The 24,107-nt window shown below is 37.4% G+C and overlaps 4 protein-coding genes across 4 annotated transcripts in view; 1 reads left to right on the top strand and 3 right to left on the bottom strand.

Annotated features, from left to right (window-relative positions):
- Positions 1-9,853, bottom strand: part of LOC126369364 (uncharacterized) — a 308,405-nt gene extending 298,552 nt beyond the window's left edge. The window contains exon 1 of the mRNA XM_050013716.1: positions 9,464-9,853. Within this exon, the coding sequence (XP_049869673.1) occupies positions 9,464-9,572 (109 nt within the window). The 5' untranslated portion in view covers positions 9,573-9,853. The remainder of the gene's footprint in view (positions 1-9,463) is intronic.
- Positions 9,854-9,985: 132 nt separating this feature from the next.
- Positions 9,986-12,283, bottom strand: LOC126369769 (putative malate dehydrogenase 1B). The gene is made up of 5 exons (XM_050014334.1): positions 12,146-12,283; positions 11,443-11,999; positions 10,892-11,360; positions 10,672-10,795; positions 9,986-10,270 (listed from the first exon to the last, which is right to left on the bottom strand). Exons 1-5 carry the CDS (start codon positions 12,281-12,283, stop codon positions 10,035-10,037), a joined length of 1,524 nt encoding a protein of 507 aa, XP_049870291.1. The 3' UTR covers positions 9,986-10,034.
- A 1,667-nt stretch (positions 12,284-13,950) lies between these two features.
- LOC126369431 (ribonuclease P protein subunit p30) lies at positions 13,951-15,428 on the top strand. Its single transcript, XM_050013847.1, has 2 exons — positions 13,951-14,560; positions 14,641-15,428. The coding sequence occupies exon 2, from the start codon at positions 14,650-14,652 to the stop codon at positions 15,424-15,426; it is 777 nt and encodes a 258-aa protein (XP_049869804.1). The 5' UTR covers positions 13,951-14,560; positions 14,641-14,649; the 3' UTR covers positions 15,427-15,428.
- LOC126369388 (protein Lilipod) overlaps positions 15,413-24,107 on the bottom strand; it is a 50,558-nt gene continuing 41,863 nt past the window's right edge. Inside the window, exons 7-10 of the mRNA XM_050013776.1 lie at positions 23,000-23,161; positions 22,154-22,385; positions 21,768-21,924; positions 15,413-16,471 (exon numbers count right to left, since the gene is read on the bottom strand). Of these exons, the coding sequence (XP_049869733.1) occupies positions 16,315-16,471; positions 21,768-21,924; positions 22,154-22,385; positions 23,000-23,161 (708 nt within the window). The 3' untranslated portion in view covers positions 15,413-16,314. The remainder of the gene's footprint in view (positions 16,472-21,767; positions 21,925-22,153; positions 22,386-22,999; positions 23,162-24,107) is intronic.

Below are 24,107 nucleotides of genomic sequence, written 5' to 3'. Positions count from 1 at the left end.
AAGCATTAATAAAATCAGAAACAATCAACATGGTGTTAGGCGCCCGTAAACCATAGACTCTAGACAATCAATTGATGTAAATCAAAGATTAACTTACTTTTTAATAACGCGCCTGCCAGCCAGGACGAAAAAAACAAAGAAACAAAATTCAACTGGAGGCATGTTTCGATCCTGTAACCATACAGTCTAGTCACCTCGACTTCCTCAAGCGTTATAACCACTGAGCTTGCGAGTTATTGGTGAAACAGTGGTTGAAATTTTGAACCATAGACGTCATAATTATAAAATTGATACTTTTGTGGGTATTTGTGGGAGAAATGCCACGTAATCAGGAGGTCTTAAGTGCAATCAGCATGTTAATGTATTATTTTGCAAGAAACTGACTGGACTATTGTACCCGTACAAGTGGCTACATCATCACAGAACGCTCACATCATTCTAGGCACAAATAGTATGGTATGCGATAAAAACTATCTGATTTACATCCTCGGCGTTATAGCGTGTCCTCGAGTGCGGACAAGCCTCACGATTCACGGGCCAGTAACATCGGTTCGATGTACTTGGGTACAGGAACCGCGCTATGTGCCTTCCGGAGTATCGCGTATGATATGAATCAATTACCGAGCGAGGGTCGTGCGGACGGTCAGCCGGGTCTATATTAACACTTACTTCTAGTTTACGTCCGAGCTTAGTTTGAAAAGCTGTAGGTTTTAGCGATATGCCTCTTTTTTAAGACAGCTTCTCAAAGAGATTCTCAAAGTATCATACTTACACTGTATTGTTATCGTATTTTATTCTGTGCCAACAGCAAATAATAAGGAATAAAACTCCAAGAGGTATCTATGAAACGATTGATAAAAGTGGAGGAAGCAAGCGAAGTGTCAGGATCGAAGCAAATGGAATTCCATAGTCGCTTCTTACCCCGGTGGGACATATGCGTGAGTTTATGTATGTATGTGTATATACGTGTACATAAAGTACACAAGTACACGTGTAAATAAGTATTAAATTATAAACGAATGTGTAGGCGGTACCTATTAATATTAATTATTTATCAGATAAAAGAAACCGCAATATTAACGTTCGCTTTATGTGAACAAATCTGATGTTTCCAATGTATTTGGCAAATTATACCGCTGCTACAAGTTGCCTTGTTAGGAATGTGGGATGTTAAAACACGGAAAAGTTTTCGCAGCTGTTTTCGTAACCTAGTTTACACATTTGGCTTACCGGTGAGTACGACCTTGTTTTGGCGGAGTATAATTGTTGCCGTTGCCTGCATTATGGCCGATCTGTCGCGGTCCCAATCGAAGTGACTATCGCTTCTAGTAACTTTGGCGGTTGATTTGTTTTTTTTTATGGCAAGTAAAGTGATATTGTGATCAAGATATTGACAAGATACTTTTAAAATTGCAATAAGTATAACTTTTTTAGATGAACCGCTCTTTCTACTTAGTTCGTCTTGCGATGGATGTAGCTCTGACTACCCCAAAAGGAATATAGTCGTGAGCTTATGGTATGTTTATTTTATTTATTTCGATTACGGATCGATATGATGAACGCTAAAAGGACGAAGACTCTAGGCTAGTGTCCAACTAGTCAAATCACTAAACGTCAAATCACGAAATTACTATGGAAGCATGAAAAAGCAACCTCAACCATCATAGAAAAACGTGACAAAATGTCGAACTTATTATTACATTTTTCTTAATTAAAATTCATAAATTAATAAGTTAAATAGAAAAAAGAAAACGTTTCTGTCTTTATTTAGTAATCAGAATTTCATAATTTATATTTCACCTAGAAAACTACCCAATTAGCGCCTCACTCTTAAATGCTTTCAATTAAGGAACATTCTCTCTCTCTCTCTCTAACCGAGCTTTTAAAGTAGGCACGTTCCTCACAGCCGAAATTCGTGATTGGAAGTGACGAAATCCGGGGAAATTCGTGAGGTTCCGTTGCGGGTTATTATCGCGTCATCTGATGATGCAAACGGTTCTATCCACGATCTAACAATATGCAGCCTTTTTGCTTCACTAAGGTCACGATCTCAATCACGAAATTGTTTGACTTTAAAAAACGATACCAACCGAGAACTTACTTTGTTAAATGTCTTCTGCTAAACTAAAATACGCCTACGTTGTTATGAACGCAAGTTTTTTGATCTCCATACGTTCGAAAATGACGTCAACTTAAAACGTGAGTGATGATTAGTCGAACAAACATTATGTTGCTTTAAGAAAATGATTGCACAACTTGATTGTAAATTCTGATACTGAGTGGCAAGAGTAAATCTTTTGAATACTTATAAATATGCTGTTTCACGATAAGTTGTTGTATTTTAATGAGTCAATAAGGCTTATATGAGTCAGAATTGAACGATAGAATATTAAAACCCTCCATAATGCAAACAAAACAAGACGATTTTTTCCATAGCAACAAGGAGATACGAGAATCCTGATCACGGCACACCATGACAGGTTTCTAAGGTAAGCTTAAGGTAACTGAATAGTCAGCTCATAAATGAGCAGCTATAAAGAAATTATAATTGCACACATGAGCAGAGTCCGTGTGAGTGGAGTAATAAATAAAGGCGTGTTGGTGGATCGGCTGCATGCATCAACTCGTTGCCTGGCTCTCGCGTCCCGTTAGCCGGACGCGCGGTTATGCAACGATGTGTCCCTCGCAGCGCACGCGCCTCGCCGCGCCGCGCCGCGCCGCCATTGTGCCGTAACCACCTCCGATTAGAAAGGTTACTATTTGGATCGCCAAAAAACTTGTTTTCAGACCTCTGCTGGCTGTCAGTTGTACTGCTGAGATGACTCCTATTCCATCCATTAGAAACAGACTTCCGATAGAGACGATAAATCGAATTTTAATATCCGTTTGGTAGTTAATCGTAATTTTAACTGCGTAATACAATAATATGGTGACACAGTTCTTGATAAATTCTAGGACTGTCGAAGTGTCGACGTAAAGTAATTGCTATGTACGCGTGTTTGTAACAGAAAAAAAAACATGAACTTAAAATAATAAGAAACTAAGTAAGAGGCAAATCACTAAATCGTTTGTTACAATTAAACAAATTAGGTGTTTTCCACATCAGCCTTGGGACGAAAATCTTACAAACGGCACAATAGCAGTAACAAAACTATCTGGCGTTACAATGCAAGGTGACTAATCTCACTTTACATAAGACCTTCAAGGAACATGGTTGCATTAGTAGCATGTTAAAAGATCTAGTACATATCAGCCACACAGAAAATTATGTGTGCGTATATTATGTCGACAAAAACTACCACAGGACATAAATGGAGTTTGACTAGGTTGCACAAGCGCTGAACTAAGCGCAACCGAGCTAGATTTGCGGTTGAGTCCGTAGTTCCGTCTTAATTATGACTGGCTTTTAAAAATAAACTCCGCGAAATGCTGTAAAATGTCGGAGTATAACGTTTTTTGATACAAAAATAGGTTAATTTGAGAAAGGAAAAATGCGATGAGCATAGGTAGAATACTTTTTAGTAGCGTTACTGCTAACCTCACTTGCAAGAGTTTGATATGGGAGTCAGTTTTACATAAATACAAACGTGCTTTTCAGGTAAGGTACAAAACATTGTAAGGTAGAAAGCACTTGTATTATGTAAACTTCTATTGTCGAAACGACGAAATTTTACAACTTCTGCGCCCGACTTGACAGTCAAAATTGCGTGAGACAGCGCCAAGCGCGCTAACTTGGCATCTGAACATGTAAGCAAGGCTTGCATCCGGCATGCCGTCTACATAGGTAACGTCAGCAAAAATGGAAAAGCCGGAGCAATCCGCGGCAGGTGGCGTTTCTAAAGTAGGTACACTCCATATTCGCCATGGATTTAGAATTGCCCGTATCGACGATGCTACTATCCAGACGCTTACAAGTTTATAAAAAAGGTTATTATGAGGTTAGTGATTATTAAGAAGATATAAATGCATGGGATTAACTGTCTGGGAACTAATATTAGGCAGTCCAATTACTAATGTGTATAACAATATTTTATATACTTTTGTAAAAAACGTCAAGGGCCCTGTGCCGAGGTTTTTCTTGTAGCTTCTTTTCCTCGGCTATACAGGTTGTGAGAAGCTGCGTTCGTTATAGTCAAATATCATGGAAGAGCATTTGTTCCATTATGGTTTCACAATATACTCTCACGAATGAAACGACATTGTGCCTTCATGGGTAGAATATTAAGGAATTTTAGCGTGTAACCACGATTTATAATTTTGATCTCTGCCACGAAAGGTCCGACTCAAAGGTGAGCTAATTCTAATTTGGTTCATAAAACGTGGCTCATATTAACTAAGGTGTAATCCAGGCAGCCGAGGATTAATTACTAAGTACCCCCGAGTAGGACGTGTACCTCGTGTCGCGAATAGTATAGCGACGCTATAGTAACGTATTATACATCAATGATAGCGACCATCAGTGCACTAGATAAGCACAGTATCATGGAACAAAGAATAATACTTCTTTTGGCACATCGCTCTTGGGTCTACTAATTGAATATTTTCAATACGATCCAATATATTGAGATCAAAATCTCAAAACTGTTCTATTTTCAAAGCAGATCAAAATTCTATCGCTTTTAAAGAAGAGAAAATAATTTTCAGGTAAACTACGGAGCTTTTATGAGAACGAATCCAATATATACTTGACCCTTTTTGCTAGTATTCAACACACGTTTGCCTCCGCCAAAAGCGAGCATGCAAATCGTGAACGATGAAAGAAAAATGGCCGTTTGTCACAAAGCTTCCAGTTCCTTTGTGTGCAGTCGGGGCTTACTCTTCCAAACTAACATCCTACTCTACATTCTACGTATGTGCGACCTGTTTTTTAGGAATTCAAAGGCCCAGCTACTAAATTTATAGCTTCTCTCCGAATATGGTTCCAAGAGACTACGGCCAAATAACAAGGGCGCAGTTTACGAGCATGTGAGGCACACATCGATTGTGCAATCGAGACTCGGCAGTCTCAAAGTAATTCCATATATCTCCTCTCGTCTTATCAGCGTAGATTTCCAATTCAATTGGGTAACTTCCAGTAATTTCATCGGAGTATTTCTTGCGTTCTTAGTAATCCTATCGTGCCTAAACCTTTTGGCGAAATCTTTCCTCAGACTAATAAACCATCAATTCCCTGCGGGGGCGATTTGCGGCACTCCTTAGACAAATTATATCGGCCCGCCCGATACGGCGAGCGATCCCTAACGAGGCCCGAACAAATTGAAATCCGAAAATGCCCAATGTAGCTCGATTAAAAGAAAATGAGAACATTCCACTGCGTACGATCTAATGCCCATTCGGTCAGAAGCTTCCAATTCCCGAAACTAACTGTCCGTAAAGCTGCGATATTAGAATTCTTTACGAAGACAATTTGGGTTTTTTTTAATCATTAGACGATAAATGTTCTTGTAAGTTAGACACAGTATTCATGTTTGCTTTTAAATTATTCCATTATATAGTTGTGACAAATATTCACCTAATTGAACAGTATGGCGTCCGCAAAATGTCGTCAAGAGGGTGTTGTAAAAACAGCGAAGGCGTCCTTCATCAAAAAGTGCTTCAAAATCCTCAGCAACACCCCGAAAAGGTAAACTTCGATGAAGGTTGTTATCCCGGGGAGAGGAGGTCACAGGTGGAGGGGCGCGGGGCTTGATCGCTGCCAGATTATCGTCTCTGCGAGCAATTTGTAGGGATTTGCGGCGACTCGAGGCCGAATAAAGCGATCGCCCGTCATTGGATACTCCGCCCCGCTCCACTAATTCAAGACGCCATTCAAGTGATCTCTAACCCTAATTACGTCTAGGTTATTAAAGCCCTAAGATTAATTGGTTTCGGCTTGTTCGATTGCAACTTAAATTGTTTTCAGTCTGAATCTATGTTTAGAAAGTAACCGTCATTAACAAACTTTTATATTCTGCATGTTCTATGAAATGATTGGCTTGAAAATTTGACAGCTATTCTGCATGTCTTAAGACAAGCAAGGATAAATAGTTATTTACAGTCAGTTGTACACAAACATGAAAGTCTGTTTTTATTTCAACAAAATATAGCATACGACAAAGTATCACACAGTATACTATTATCGAAATTATATGACATAGGTATTCGTGGAAAAGCGCATACATGGTTCCAGTCATATCTTAAAAACAGGAAACAATACGTTGAAATCGATGCCTATAATGCAAAAACTAATGAAATTCAAACAGTACTGTCCGACACTGAATGTACTAACTGGTCCATTCCACAGGGAACTGTAATCGGTTGTATTTTGTTCATCATTTATATAAATGAATTACCTTATTTATTAAATTCCCCTTGCGTACTATACGCGGATGACGTATCACTGCTATTTAAATGTAAGGATGGGGATGAGAGCCAAGATACGGTAATTGAAACATTTGGGTTAGTTAAAAATTGGTTAGCTGAACACAATTTACAGGTTAATTTAAATAAAACAAAAAATGGTGCTAATTCCTGTAAATACCATCTAATTTTATTTTAAGTTATATCTGTCCTTTTCTTATCCGCCGAAAAGGAAAGGGACGGGTAATCGACAAGCATAAAATTTATGGAACACACGTCAATTTTAAGCGCAAATCTAAACCAACCGTCTAAAAATTTTACGTCAGTCAATAACCCGACACATTAATTTACTCATTCTTCCTAAAATTAAGAGCTGTCAATCATCCGTCCCTTTCCTTTTCGACGGATACGAAAATGACGGATATAACCTAAAATAAAATTAGGCGGTGTCTGCAGGAATCGGGGCCATTATACAATTTAGGCCAAGACAGAAAAAATGTTTAGACTTAAAACCAATATTTAATTCATTGGGCATTGAGGAAACAGATGTATATGATTTATTGGGGATTACAGTGGACACACATTTACAATGGAAAAATCACGTACAAAAGGTAAAAACAAAATTATCACAATTCATGTATGCGCTATCAATACTCAAATCCAACACTCACCGCGAAGCACAACTTGCCGCGTACTACGCTTATACTCACGCGTGGTTGAGATATGGAATTTTGTTATGGGGTAATAGTACAGATGCGCATGGGGTATTTGTCTTACAAAAAAAGTGCATACGAATATTATTTAGTATACCGCCAAGAGAAAGTTGTAGACCGTTCTTTCAAAAAGAAAAAATCCTTACATTCCCTTGTATTTTTATTCTCGAAGCAGCGATGTTCATTAGGAAAAATATCCAGGATTTTAAGCACTGCACGAGGGCTCGTCGGGTGAATCTACTAGAGTTACCAAAAACAAATGTTGAATTGGTCAGGAATGGACCGCATTATACAGCTATCAAAATTTATAATAAAATTCCAAATATCATTAAAGCGGCCATCAACGAATCTTCTTTCCGCCATCAATTGAAATCCTTATTGCGGGATAAATGTTATTATAACATAAACGATTTTTTATGTGATCGTGACTTGCATACTTGACCTTCTTATTTATTATTTTAATTAAAATTATTGTTTTTACTTGAGATCTTTTATATTAACAATGCTATAAATAATTAATTGTGCATGCTAGTTTAATGACATTTCTCTCGTTATTTATTATTATTATTTTGTTATGAATACTTATACAATTACGATGTCAATTTGCGATGCCCTATAAGGGTTATGTACTAATACTATTATTAACTTTAAGACCTTTTTATAATGTACATGATGCAAATAAATAAATAAATGAAATGAAAAAATGAGAAACATCAACCCCATCAATCTGTCTACCCCAATGGGTGATAGGTGAAATTCTTGTAAACAGACATTTATTCCACATTACAAATTATTGTAATGATTCAATGTTGTTGTTATGTTATGAGTTGTTGATTTAATGTTATTTTTCTTTGTTAATTTATGTTTTGCCAAATAAATATTTTTCTATTGTGTTTCACTGCTGGACTGGGCTTCCTCCCGCTTTTCCATCCCTTTGTAGTTAAGACTGTATAATTATTTTTTGTTATATTTTAAATAAATTATCTCAGACTAATCTACCTAACAGAGAAAACTTTGTCTCTAATATTTGAGGTAATTCAATACAATCAAATCTACTTTACAACTCTGCCTAGCCTTTCGGAGGAGGTACGGCCTCAAGTACTAATATGTATACATAGTGTAACATACACTTTGAACCCATGTCACATTAACTTTTTTGACAAATTAAACTAAAGTCTCACTAAATGTCAAATATGATAGTGCAACAAGGTTCTTAAGTGGGTATATGATATTGCTCATGTACCTAATATTTAGGATTGACTGACTATACAGGTGTGACACTATTTAATTTTTATGTTATGTTACAAAATATGACTGCGAATTTAAACAATGTTCATGTAAATAAAGCATTACGGAAATGTTACAGCTTTTTAGCTGTGTTTTTATCTTTTACTAGAGGTAATCAGTTTATCAAATGTCTATTACACTGTTTAATAATGGTCACCTCAATGGCAGTAGATTCTAAAAATAATAATTCCAAGAATAAGATTATTACTTACTCTCCTTAAACCACTGTCAACTGGTATTACATCACAGAGAATATTCCATCTAGGCCACATACAACAGAATGTATACTGCTGCCTTTGAATAAGGAATAATTGGAAAATTAAGAAAAAACAAGTGTCACTAAGTATTTTACAGTACAACACTTGTTTTTTTTTCTACTAGCAGCAATGTGTCTGTTCTTTGACAGCAAAGAAAAACTTATTAAGCTTATAGCCAAAACATGGCAGTGAATGGTGGTTGGCAACCAGCCTGCTTTGTTATTTATTTGATACAACTAATGTCGCTGGCATTGGGACTTGAACTTGGCACATATTGCAACATTTCAACATCTTTAACTTAAACTGGTAATCACATAATAGATACATACAATTTAAAGTTATAAACTCAAAACAATAATCTTGTAAAAAAACCATCACCTCTTTATTAACAACCATCTAAAAATAATTTTAGTTATGGAATATTAAATATTGCTTTTTATTGCTGTAAGCAGTTACATTGAAAAAGCATCTACTTTTACTGCAATATAAATAAGTATTTTTTTAAAAGCTATTTAATATGTAAGCATATCCTAAATACTGTCATTTGACTGCCTACATAGCAGAGACTATAATTAAATTGAGCATTATTTTATGAGTCAAAACAACAAGAATTTATAAAAATGATTTATTACAATTATTTTTTAATGTCATAATCATAACATAGGGGAATAAAACATATCAAAACATTCTAATGGAACAATAACAAACTAGAATATTTGTTGTTTTTGTCCAAAAGTTTTCAATGAGTTGTGAGTTAACAAAACTAAATCTATGAAGCTTGATCGAGGTGCAGTGGGGCATGCAATGTTAGTGCGTTCGCGCTCGGCGACACCGTGGCGAGGTGGCTTAGTGGCGAGAGGCGCTCACCTGGCAGCAACCCTGGCACGGGCCGTGCGGGCTCCAGGGGCGACGCCGCCGCCAGCCGCGCCAGCGCCTCCACGCACCACAACACCCCCCACATGTCCCACAACCACATCACAACACACCACTATCTCATTATTGGCACGACATTCACAAAACTTAACCGACGACACCTAACTATGCTAACGACTTCGATTGGCACGATCATGCTTTGGGAAAATTCATGTCACAATCACGCCGGGCCACTACAACCGACCCGATACATCACATTATTTCAACTTATATGCGATTGTAAAACTACGTGAATGTTATTGAAACAAAGACAGTTACTGCACGTCATAACATTCCTCTTGGCAGAGCGCAAAACACAGCCAACGACAACGACGTTTCGTTCGAGACTAGCTACCTAGCTGCAGCGCCTGCAGCACTAGTGATGTGATAGTATTTACTTCTCTGTCACAGGTTGGTCACAGGTACTCGGCAAATCGTGCTTTCGTTCAGAAAGCAACTTTGTATCGATTCTTCGAAAATCGATTTATGAATGGGCGAACCTTTATAGACATTACATTTAATAAATCTACCAAACTTCTTTCTTTTTATAATATTTTCTTCTACATGCGCAGGGGTAGTATTGTTCTAAGGGCGGTAACTCCTTTTTATGAAATTTCATTACTATTTCTGCCATTTGTTCCAAATATGGTAACTTGACTTGAAGATCTCTAGGCATATAAAATTCTTTAGCGGGTCTCCATTCCCTGCCGTATAATCGACATGGTTGAGAAAATGCACCATTAAACGTCAAGCCAAAAGAACCTAAAAGTGTAATATTATATGAAAAAAGAAATCTATGAAATAATTAAACTATGTACGCACACATATAAATATATGAATTCATGTCTGTGATCTATAAAGCTAAGGTGGGCAGACTCTGAAATAGGTAATCAGAAGACAACATGCCGCCACTTTTGATACGAAGTCCCAAGATTGGTATGATGAACCGTATGGCTATTAAGTATTAGCCCATCGCTTCGTCTCTATAGCGAGGACAAGCAGCTAAACGTGTTCTATGGTTTATTCAATCGCATCCTCATCACCATTCTGCCCTTTACCCAGTTCACCTGGGGTCAGGCATTCTCGTACGTCGGCGCCAGGATGCTCTATCCTGGGTTGAAATGAACTGTCTACGTTTATGTTATATTTACGGCATACATTACCATCACAAAGAACGCCCAGGTTTACAACATAATCAGGAGGGCTTGGCTCCACAATCCATACTCTAATAAGATTCAATAGAGAGACCACTTTATTTAAATACAAACTGTTAGGTGGCACATGTTTCTGCAATAGAAATCAATTATGATTACTTCATTCTATCTATTATTATATAAGTAGGTACCATTTGTTCGCCTATAACTTACAATATTTGAAACTTACCTTTTTTTCCGCCACTGATAACCATATGGAGTCATCAAAATGAAAAAGATACTCCATGGTACGCATTTCTGGAGTCACACGTCCGATATTCAAAGTGGAGTGTGTGACTTTGGTGTATCTGTTATATGGTTCGAACGTATTGTATTTATGAACGGTAGTACGATAATCAACCAAGTGGTTTACACCCACAAAACCCCACACTGGTGGACAAAACACTTGTCTCACAGGCACTGAGGCTTTCTCCGAAAGAGTACTGACAATTTCCAATCCAAGATCAGTAGTCGCGACCACAATATTCCTGACATTCACTGTCACAGAATGCATCAAAACAGTCGCATTGAAACACGCTGGCCCCAGGTTGGCGAATACGATGTAAATAGAACGTGAGGCAGACGCGTTTATCATTATAGCAAGACCTTGCATCAAACGCATATTTGCGTGCAACCATTCGCCTATGCTTTTGTTGGGGCTGGAATTAAAAATATATTAATAATATGGAAAAACTAGAATAAACTAAGTGTGTAACTCAAAAATATCGCGATCAAACTTACTCAAATGGCTCATGGTCCAACACTATTAGCACATCCGTAATCGTCAATGCATTGCCAATTTTGTCAACATATTTAACAACTCTCCCTGGGAAGTTCGTACCAATGTAACTACACTCTGTTTCAATACTTTCCAAGAATTCCGGGGAACAATCTTCGTCATACAGGAAAATTTTTGATATGCATCTTGTACCGGTACTCATGTCCAAGAGGCGAGATACCAAATGATTAGCAAGTGGACAGGACGCGCCAGTTATACACACTACGTAATGCGTTTTATCTGCAGGGTCAGATGAAACTGAAGGTTCGAAAGGTACAGTTGTATCAATTTCTTCCTGTTTAAGTTTTCTTTTAAATTGAGCGTAGTTTTTAACAAGACCTTGATATTTTTCCATACCCATAAATACGTCAAAATTGTAATATGAATGACAATATTCTAAAAATTCTGGAGCACCGCCTATGTAGTACGGTTTACTGCCTTTCATCAATAACTCTTTCCATATTATTGGAGAACCAACGTGGTGCCAGTTGTTCTTCACGTTTACTCGACATAACCATGTCTGTAAGTAATGCAATTAATTTATTATACCCTCTCCGGTTGATTGAGGGATGGCCTGTGACCAACAGTGGAACGTATGTACAGTTTATGCTATGTTAATAAATAGGCCAATAAATACTTAGATAGGTCCTTAATTAAAATAATTACCTGCCAATCTACTACAGACTTCTCAATACGTTCATAACAGAAATTAGGAAGGTTTTGACAAAGATAATCTGCAATTAAACAAATTTGCGCGAATATATCGCACTGGGATTCTCCGCCTATTATTATATGAATTACCATTTTTAATAAGAAATATGGAGTAAGTATATGCACAAAACAATATTGAAAACCATGACATACAAAATGATTTGTACAAAATGTCAACCTTTGATCAAAGCCCCTTTGTCATTTTTTCGTTTTGCAACAAATATTTTTTACATTATTTGAATTTATATTATTTTACATTAATCGTTTTCTTCTTATCGATTTAACAAAATATAAACATCGCAAACTTTCCGAACGAATTTTAAAACATCATTCTGTCAGATATGTTTTTTTTTTTTTTTCAATGCTAATTAAAGGTCTACCAGCATCTGATGGCATAAAAAAAGTAAAAAAAATATTGATTTTCCTATGGTAATATTAAACTGTCTCCTGTCATGTCGAAGTACATGTTTTGTCAACAATACTGAGATTTTCCAAAGATTCCTTGAAACTATTCTGAATTTCATAAGAATATCGAAAAAAACCACTTCGATCACAAGCAAGAAAGATTGTTTACATTGTTTATTGTAAAATCAGTGAAGAAGCAGTTGGAGATCAACCGCAATCTTCGATTTTAAATCGCGTCCAAAGTTGACCGGTAAGTAGGACTAACTAGTCTTAATACTTGAATATATTTTTCCTATATTATTAGTTACTAACCTGTGACCTGTTTATAGGAGTTCCTAGCACTACCATACGACGAATAATTGCTGAAGGTAGACCGAATGGAAGTGTATTTAGTGCACCCGGTAAAAAGAAGAGAGGTGGAAAGAAAACAAATAACCAGGAGAGTTTTGATTTGGAAATAGCATAATATAAGTGATCTTTTCATAAATATTTTGTTTTTTTTTATATATACCTACCTACACTAGCTAGATTTTGCCCGCAGCTTCGCTAGCGACATCTATCGCTTCAAGCAACTGTTGGAATCTAGAGGTTTTTCAGAAATCCCGCAATTATTTTCCCGGGATAAAAAATAGCGTATGTTCCATTCCATTTATCTCCATACAAAATCTCAAGTCGATCCGTTGCTTAGTTTTGACGTGATGAGTGGATAAACAGACAAACTCACATTCAGGCGTTAGCGTTCACAAGACGACCGGGCGGACAATACTGGACACGACAGGGCAAAAAATAGAACGAAAGCAATACTGTATTGCATACAATAAGTACTTTATATAATGTCCATATTGTCCGTCAATAGGTAAAAAATAAAAAGTATCAAGACGTTTTCATCCAATTACCCGAGTGTTGCTTACTATAGAAATTTTATTTCCCCATTTGCCATCAGATTCTGGTACACCTTTAACGCTATTTTATCTAGCTGTCCATATTATGATGTTACACCGCCACTATGTTATAAGCAACTTAATATTAAAAATCCACCTTTAGTTGGGCGTGTACATAAACTTTACGTTTAACACATTGTTGTTTGCAGTGTTGCCAACTTAGTGGATTTTCCACTAGATCTGGTGGTTTAGACATGTGGTTCGGCGAAAAAATATTAGTTTTAGTGGCTAGTGGATTTTTTAGTGGATTAGAGTCCTTCCAGTTAGCGGTAAGTGACGAATTTAACCACTAACACAACCGAATATGGTTTATGAGTTACTTGAGCGAAAGAACCAATATAGTTTATTTATTAGTACATAATACATACAATAAGTTTCAGATTGAGTAAGATCAAGATGCCTAAGCCACAGTACACCCAAAAGTTTCGTGATTGTTGGTTACGTGACCCAGTTTTAAGGGATTGGTTGCAAATAGTCGAAAGCACTGGTGATCCAGTTGCTAAGTGCAAATTATATGGTATATTATTAAGGAATCATTATTAATAATAATTGAATAATTTACCCTGTCTCTAGCACGTCTTTACCTACGACGCGGCGCTAAAGAGGGGGAAAAACATCCCACGATCTGATTGCACTGATTCGGCTTTGGGTTGTCTAGTGATTCTATAGTCTCTGCTTACCCCGGTGGGAAGTAGGCGTGAGTTTATGTATGTATGTATGTATTTTATCTAGTGAAATTCTGGTGGTTCGAGAGACCGCTCAGTTTTAGTGGTTTCTGGTGGTTTGCACGGCCGCATTTGGTGGGCTGGTGAAAATAAAGTTGGCAACACTGGTTGTTTGAGTGGAGGGAGTGACCAACAGGGTGACAGTGAGGTTCTTACTTCGTTCGTTCGAATAAATATTTATTTCTCAGTTGTGCTGCGAATAAAGACAACATAGCTTTTTAGAAGGACAGGAGACATTGTTAGAACACAAATCAGTACATTAAAAAGACGAAATTAATGAGGTGCAAGTCTTGGAGCAAGTACGTTTTATAAATGTTGGATTGTTATAGGTTAGATTAAATGTTTAATCGTATGAATTTATTATTACTGTTTTTTACAGGATTTAGCAATGTCATGCGAAAATTGGGGATTTTGTGATCTATCAATCAGCAAAGACTACGACTTGAGTAAATTAGACTTGTTAGAAAAATGTGGCTTCCACACAGTGGCTATCAACACCCATGTGCAGGAGCCTGGCGACGAGCCCAAAAAGAAAAAAAAGAAAGGAGATAGTAAAGAAAACAAAGATCTTATCCCTCCACCAGTAGAGGTTACCACAGATACAAAATTAAACATTTTACACAGGGTCACTATAGAATTCTCAGATTCAAGCATCACTCCGCAACTGAACCAATCTCAAAACCTTAAGAAGTACGACATAGTGGCAGTTGTACCTAAAACTCTGCAAGCATTCCAGTATGCATGCGGTACTATGGACATAGACATAATCACATTTGACCCAGTATCAAGAATTCCATTTAAAATCAGTCGAAAGTTGTACAGGCAGGCCGTAGAGCGTGGTATATTCTTTGAGCTCATGTACTCTCCAGCCATCAAGGACTCAACATCGAGGAAGAATATCATAAGTACTGCACACACTTACCATGCAATTGGGCGATCTAAAAACATCATTGTTACCAGTGGTGCAGAAAATGCAATGCAAGTTAGAGACGTTCATGATGTCATTAATTTGGGGTTTATTTTAGGGCTGAACAGCAATCAAAGTCTAGAAGTAATTAGAAATAATTCTAGAAGGCTGATTCTTAAAGCTAAAGGTAGAAGATGTGGCAAACTGTATGTGACCATCACTGTGGATAAAGAAGACAATAAAATAATTGAACAATGAAATACTGTATTTATATTTCAGATAAAAAATGGCAATTTATAATAATAATATTTCTTAATCAAACATACAATTACATTATAATAAAAAAATAAAATTAAGCATCACAGATTGGAAAAATATTTTGTACAATCTATAATTTAAACATTAAAATACTAACAGTAGAACATTGTCCGAAGGCAGATTGAGAGTGGAGTGCACTCGAAACCTGTAATCATCTAGAAGTTCTTTCCTCAAAATGGATTCCTTCAAATCAAGGTTAAAATTGGTTAAAAAACCAATATCTACTATTTATTTATTAGTTACTGTACTGATTACTTGAGATTAAAGTAGGTATTTGAAGAAAAAATTGCAATATTTTATAAGTAGATAACTTTTTTGAGACTTGTTACGAAATTGCAGGTGGAGACACCTGATTGTCCGAGAAAGTAAGTTGAGTCCATGTTTCGTACATGTTAAGGAGTAGTTCTTCGCACAACTGAAGTCAACATAAGAATATCCAAGAATCTTTTGTCTGTTTGCAAATATCCAGTTATTACTTACGTAAGTTGGCACTATACATAAGTTCTGACTCGATATTTGCAAAACGAAAAAACTAGGATATTTTAGCGTTTACGGTATTGAAATTGATGCCTATTCGGGCGCACACAAACTGAACCTAATTCTAATTTGACAGATCTTAAACTAGTGCCGTCCTTCACTGACAATACGCGCAAGAAAGAGATGGAGCGAGTTTTAGTCTTGTCAAATTAAGTTAAAGTTGGTGGTTGCCCAAATCGACACCATTGACTTCCGGTGTTCGAATTTCCACCCTAAGGGTGGCACATACTTAATTCTGTAGCGAAATAAACTATCGTCAAATCTTACTGATCCGTGAGACTAATTATAATTCTACTCTGTCTTCTGATGCTCTGTATCCTGATCTGCTACAGCCACAGGTGCTGATGGTACAGGATCGGTTTTCTGCAGTATAATGGTTCTCTCCGCCGAGGCTCGCGGAGGTTTCACAGGTTCCTCAATCGTGAACATATCTGCCACCCACTTGAATCTGTTGAAATAATACTAGTTGAAATAATACTAGTAAGTACCAGGGTACTAGGAAACAAAAGACCATTCTAGGAAGGTGATTGGCATACTAGGTTCTGGAATACAATCAATATTGAAGCTCAGGACTGTTATTTAACACCGATCAAAATTGTTCAATGATCTTTAGATCTTATTTCATTACCTTTGAAAATATAATATATTTTGCCCATAGCCCTTATACTGACTTTAGAACAGAAAAGTATCGACCGATGAAAAACGCAATAGCCCACCACACATGCCATATTATCAACCCAACATGCACTTAAATACATTTGAAATACATTTTTTTTTATGAACCTAATGAGACTGAATACTACTCTACTAAGAAGTCGTAAACGGATATTTTCTAAGTAAGGTAAGTATTAAAATAACAAGCCAATAGTTACAAAGTAGCGAAGGTGTCATAAGCAGATAAACAAAGCACTACAATTAATGAATAAAGCAGGATGAAGGATGAAACAAAAAGTATACTTTACATAACATTTAGGTACACTTGTACACAAATAAAAAAGTTCGGGTTGAAAAAGGAAACAATAGTTCAATTTTTTTATTTGTATTATTTTCAAATGCAATCTCAACGTTTGGTACAATACGTGGTAAATACAAAATGTATAAAATTCGCACACTAACATAAATAGCGTGTTCACTAACTTTGCATTCCATTTCACAGTTCCTTACAATGTATTAATCTGATGGAATCAATTTGTACCAATCAAATATTTTTATGGCGTCATCGTCCGGGTCTGTGATTGGATGATGTGTCCGCCATTTTGTTACTGCGAAAATAGAATGCAAGCACATGGAACAAAACATTACGCAGTTCGTTACGAGCAACGCAGAAGTCGTAAAGAAATACATTTTTTAACCAAACAAATAAACTAAAATTTTGTAAAGTATGCGTTACACGTTGCATATTAACATTAGCAGTGCCGAACCACACAATATTACACCGTAGTGAAAGTGAACAGCTAACACTCACAAACAAGGCTTATAAGCACAGCTACTCGTAACCTCTACAAAACGTGACTATTCTATTGTAATACCGTTTAATACATCATCGGTAGCACCACTGGCGATTATTATTTTATCGGTCGACCAGTTAGTAGGGAATTTTACATAATGAAACTTTTAAAAATAGAACAATTCCCATAATACCGGGTTCTTACCGCGTTAAAATAAGCGATATGATAACCGCGTAGCGTAATCTAATACATATTGAGGGAAATCCTGTGCATTAATTGTAACATACATAAACATAAGCGTAGATTTCCATTTGTACGAACATAATAAGAAAACAGACAAACATGTTATGATTGATATGATTTGACAGGTAAACACAGGTTTTCAATTTCTATAAAATCTCACTATTATCTGTCTCTGCTAACTGGTCAAGCCTTAAAAGCACACTATATTCGTAAATCTATAGATAACTGTAAAGATATGCTCATAAATTACAATATACAGATTTTCACACATTTCACAATAGGTAAGGACCATTCTTTCAGAACTAACCTGATGTTTTATAATTTGGATTCTATTGGACACTTTCATTACGTCTTTCCTGTAAAAATATTTAAAATAATATTGGATATTTCATTGAATACGCGGTGTAAAAAAAAACTTAAAATGTAGGTAATGTACGAGTTAGTAATGAGAGCAGATGGTTTGGTGGCGAGGGCGGACTGTGAACGTAGAAAATGAATGATTTCATTCAAAATATAGCTTTGATTTTACGTAACTTGTCACAGTTCACAGCAGCCCGTGTTAGTTTAAAAACTTATAAGTTAGACGCTCACAACTGCAAGGTAAAAAACACTGGAATTTCGTTTCAAAAGCCACATAAACAACCGTCTTTGAATAAAGAGACCTAACCATTATTATTTTAAAAAGAAATATCTTTATTTAAAGACGTTTAAACGATATTATTCAAGTTATAATTTCGTTTTCAAACGTCGAACCTGCAACAATTTAGGAGATCTTTTACGACTAGAAAATATAATTTAGCCTCATAATGTAAGTATTAAGAACAGAAATACATTTCTCAAAGCCATTGCAGGTCTAACCGTGATGCAGTGTTGAGCAGAGGTTTGGTCGACAAGTTAACCAAGAGTGCAAGAGGTAATAATGGTAAATCTACACTCTATCGATAGCTTATTTAGACCAATACCACACCCCGGACCTTCATACAAAACATCTAGTTTTACACAGACACTACACATTGATGTCATCGAACACGCGCATCTGTGTGTGCGACGTCTGACGCCATACGATTGAAGACTAAAGTAAACCTAGCTCTGCCGTTGGGGTGCGGCGAGTTGCCGTTCTATACGTAGTATCATTCCTTATTCTATGCCAAGACTATTGTTACTGTCGATAGAATAGATGGTTTTCAAGGTCAACAATCGATAGTCTAACTATCGATACTTCGGCAACAGTAAGAGGAAATTTAAATCGAAAAAAAACTGGCTCGGCCTGGACTTGAACCCGCAGGTCTTGTCAAGCCGGGACGAGCGTGTTAACTATTACACCGCGACCTCCTCCTGTCCGTGCGATTTTTTTTTCGATCTAAGTATCCTCCTCAAGCCGACGCCGGCACCATCTATTTAGAATATTGAGTGCTAATGTGGAGATGAGGAGGACCTGGTAGTCTAATGGTTAACACGCACGTCCCATTTTGACAAGAGCTGCAGGTTCAAGTCCAGGCCGAGCCAGATTTTTTTCGATTTAAAAAATATCTGTGAGTTTCAAAACAAATAAAGTCGGCAACAGTAGTCTACATATTAATGCAGGCCCTCTGAAACCTTAATAAAAAGCGATTACTTTCAAAGCACGTAATGCCTTACAAATCTCTGCTAACTTGTCGCCGTAAAAGAAGCAAGTAAACATACCTACTGTCTACATTTAAGCAGTCTTAACATTGTCTTTTATATTTTACAAAAACTCAGTTACACCAAATGTTGCTTAAGCAAATTATAATTACTCGCTACGTTTGTGGCTTCATTATTGTGTTGAATAAGTAGAATATTCCATTACTATTATTATTTGTAATCATAATATTTAAAAAAAATAGGACACCACAAAAATAATACATTAAACAATGTCATGGCATAAATCGTAAAACAATTCTTTACAATTACGTAAATCTTAATCATAAAATTTTATATTTTACCAATCACAATACAAATTACGTTTAACAAAATAAATAATCTCCCGACGTTTAAAGTTAAAATAGTAATTATTTAACAAATTCAGTCTCATTGGTCGTAAAAAAAAACGAATTTATTACTAAAGCGTCTTTCCTCAATAACTCCAGTACTCTGTACTATATGGTTAAAATAATATTGGGCAGGCCCATTTGCACTGACTAACCCAATGTAAATTTTATTTACAGACTCCTGAGTACACGCTATCTACGTACTCACGTAGACGCGACAAGTATCGCGGGTTCCATCGATATGATAAATACTCTCACTAATTTAAGAGCCACGCTTTTGTCGGTGTAGCATTCTCCATGCTACTTTTTTTGGGAAAAAATACTATCTGTTTTATTACAAAATGAAGACTAATAGAGAAACTAGGCGCTACTTACTGTCGATTCAGCATAGAATGAGGGACTTTCCAATCGACGGTCCCCAAACACACCATAGATGGCGTTGTTCACTTTTAACGTGATAATTACCTATTATTTTATTTCCTTATTTATTGATCGGCACCCCCTAATTGTCGCGTCTACATAGATAGCGTGTGCCATGCAAAGTAACTTGTTAATTTGTATATACATTTTACTTTTACTATTTTTATTGGTCTCAACTGTATGTATATCTTTCTAAAATCAGGGAAGACTTCTTAAATATTGGCGACATTGCAATTTATGTGTTATTTTTATTGTAATAAATATTTTTATTGAATATAATGACATGTCAATGCAATTAGGCCTAATATAAATTAAAATTACAAAATAAATGCAAGGGGTATTGTTACATCATTCATTACATTAAGATCTACATTTGTGTATCATTTGTTTTCTTTGTTTTTCAATTTTTTTTTCTCTTTCCTGTTTCGTTCTGGCAGGAAATGAATCAGAAATAGGTATTTGTCGTTATTCTATCACGTTGTTGATGGCAATAAATTTTTTTTTTTTATTACTGAATTCCACCAACAACACTTTGTAATTATTATCTACACCCGTAGTATGGCCCACGCGACGCGACATACACCGCTTCGGTCAATAGATATTAGTTTATCTACTTATTCATTCATACATTCCCATTCATTCTTATTATGCATTCGCTGTGTGTATTGTTCAAAGTCCGCGGTATATGTTTTGTCGCGTGTGCCATGCTATAGGTTCAGGTCGTATCGTCATCTTGGGCCACCCTACTTCAATGTTAGTACCATATAGAATCAGTTCTTTCACTTCAGTCTTGTCCTTACGGACTAAACACATTCCTAACCTTAAAATCTCGAATTAATTTCAAAATTCATTCTCTTTGTCGTTTTCTCAAACCGTTCCTTATAAAGTAGGGATTTTACGTGTTAAAATCCGATAGATTTCTGTCGCTATTATTAATAATATGACGACATTTTTATTCATATATTTTCGACCATAGTAACAATACTAGGGTAGAATCTTCAACAGCGTTATTGAAATTATCTTTATTTGAACGAGTCAAAATGTTTACATAGACTAAAATAGTCCTAGAATTTGTAAACTGTTTGCACCTTAATTACCTCTGTTGTAGTATTTTTCTAATTAAAACAATAATAACTCTTTCTTATAAAGACAATTACCTTTATACCTATCGAAGATGAGTTTCTTTATAATAGCAAGGGACACGACACAGACGATCAAATCATCGACATATTGTTTTTGTATATATGCGAGTGTGAGACAAATGATTTGCGACACGTGTTATACTGTTCATACAGACGCGTTACGCTACAAGCCATTTACCTTTCCGTAATAAAACACCCACACAAACACGCAATAAATAAAAACAACCGGCTTGCGGCGAGGCTTACACTACCCGTGCGAATTAAGTAGACACGTCCCTAATGCAATCCTGCTGACGCGAGCGTCTATTTCACTTGCACGAGTCATACCGTTCCACGTCACAGAGGGACGCGCGACGCCTCAAGCCGGTTACACCCGTCAAACAAAAGCCATGTGTCGATGATTTTGTCGCGGTTAGTACAACGTGGGTCAGTTGTTGAGGAAGGAGACGCAATGCGCGACAGTATTGACGTTCTCCACCAACCTGTTGTACAGCTCTCTCCTGACACTGGCTGTGAACTTGCTGACGAGACACAAAGTGACGGTGGCTGCGAATATCGCGTTGTACAGCAGAACCAACTTGAAGTTGCCCAGCCATTCGATGCGGCCAAATTCGCCGAGTAAGTCGAAGTTTGTTATACCTGGAACAAGCATTCGAGGTTTTAGTTTAGAGACTTACTCAAGGCTCAAATTTAGGGAGAAACGCGTAACGTTGTCTGGCATTCAAATGTCAATTAAGTCTGTAAAAATCTACCGTCTGCGAGCTATTTAGGCGTGCGGTGCAAAAACTGTAAGAGTTATACGAATATAATGTGTAATACATCAAGAGCGAAATTAGTTTATTTGCTGGTTGTGCGTAAGCCGGCTCACCCAATATCTTGACCAGCAGCGGCTGCGCGGTGGAGTGCATGAGCAGCAGCGCGCACAGCGCGATGATGCGCGCCAGCGGCGTGCGGCGCGGCCGCGGCAGCAGGCGCAGCGCGCGCACGGGCGCCGACAGCCCCGCCAGCGACGCCACGTGCAGGTACAGGATCAGCAGCGCCTCCAGCGTCGCGCCCGCCCAGCCCAGCTTGGACAGCGACGCTATGCCCAGGGTGAATTGCTGGAAACGACAACTTTTCATTGTAGCCCCCTTGGAAGAACACTTGGCTCTCGCAGGTTCCAATCCTAGCACGAGCCCAAACTAATGATTTTCGAATTCATATTTAGATCATAAATTATTATCACGTGGTCCACGGTGAAGAAAGACACCGTGAAGAAACCCACATTCCTGAGAAATGCCAATTTTGGGTCAGTAATGATTACACGTGTCAGTCAGGCAGTCGCTACTGTAAAACACCGGACCTGTCCTCCTCTTCAAGCTGGGTAAGCGGACCCGGTGATAACGGGATAACGGAAGATGATGGAACGAAAAACGCTGCACAAAAATCTATCTAGATCCATCGTATATCATCCAAGGACAGCTATTACTCAGTGAAGACTACCGTGGGCTTTAACCAATAAGCCATACGGCGTTTATCTACGTAGACAACATTCGCTGCATCATCAAACCTGCTATAGCGACAGTATTCCCCGAACGGGCAGACAAGAGCAAAATAAAAAGAGTGGAAATGAGATCTAAACTGGAATGTTCTCCATGAAATGCATCAAAAATCGGATTTCTTGATCAGTTTTCAATCCAAGAGTTTGTTGGGAAGATCCGACAAATCAACTTACCCTGGTGCTAAGCGGTAGAGCCTTGATCCCGATGAGCAGCTCCAGGGTATTCTGCAGCACCATGAGCACGGTGATAGCTGTGGTAGCGAGGAGGAGCAGCATCGCCAGCGGGTACACCACGTTGCGCTGGAACGACGACGTCTTGCGCTGGCTTTCCACCTCCTGGAAATTTTGGACAGTTTGTTAAACGGAGACAGTGGTATTCCATTTGCTGTGAGTTTATGTATGTGTGTTAAACGGGGCAAAATTAATCAACTACGAAAGACTAATCTTAACCGTGTCACATCACTAATTTTAATAATAAAACAGACAGTTAGATCCCAGTTTCACATCAAAGTTGTAAAAGTTAATCTGTGTTAAAATATAATGGTCAGCCTGTAATGTCCTATAACCAAACTAGGGATCACAAAGTGATTTTCGTGATGTGACCGGAATTAGAACCCGGGGCCTCCGGATCGAGAGACCAACGCTCAACCACTGGACCACAGAGGCGGTTATTTGCTTTTTTAGTAATATACGTAATAAACTAACACCCGCGTGGGATATTATCCAAACTAGTCAGTTACGGTTCGACCACGATTTGTCACGCCATAAAAATAATATTTTACTTTTAACACTTCACGCTTTTATTGTATGTATGAGCGGGTATACGGTTAATAGTAAATGTTATCAACACCTTACCTTAGCTATGAGTAAGTAGGTGAATGCATTTTATGTTTTTTCTTGAGCAATAGTCATATAAGAGTGGCGTCAGACATACAATTACAGGTCTGTCGCAGTCAATATAGTCAAATTCAAAAATATCTTTTTTCAGTAGGTAACATAGTTACAATTTGAATCGTCAATTTTTACATAACGAACGTCTCACCCGCCTAAAATTACTGCAGCTTCTCACAACCTGTATAGCCGTACCTGTATAGTCATACAATAAAGAACAATACTACGAATAGAACGGTAACTCCCCCCCCCCCCAATTCGTATCAGGCGCCGACCTCACCCCCTCTGGGTCTTACTTTAGTCTTACATGGCCGTAAGCCGCTAAGGCGTAAGGGAGAGCGCGGTATGTAAGGCGCGTTAGGCACACAGTAAGAACGAATTATTTATTGAC

This window comes from Pectinophora gossypiella, chromosome 9, assembly GCF_024362695.1.
Source record: "Pectinophora gossypiella chromosome 9, ilPecGoss1.1, whole genome shotgun sequence".
Taxonomy (NCBI): Eukaryota; Metazoa; Arthropoda; class Insecta; order Lepidoptera; family Gelechiidae; genus Pectinophora; species Pectinophora gossypiella.
Note: the sequence above shows the minus strand (reverse complement) of the source record. Positions and strands in the feature narration are given on the sequence as shown.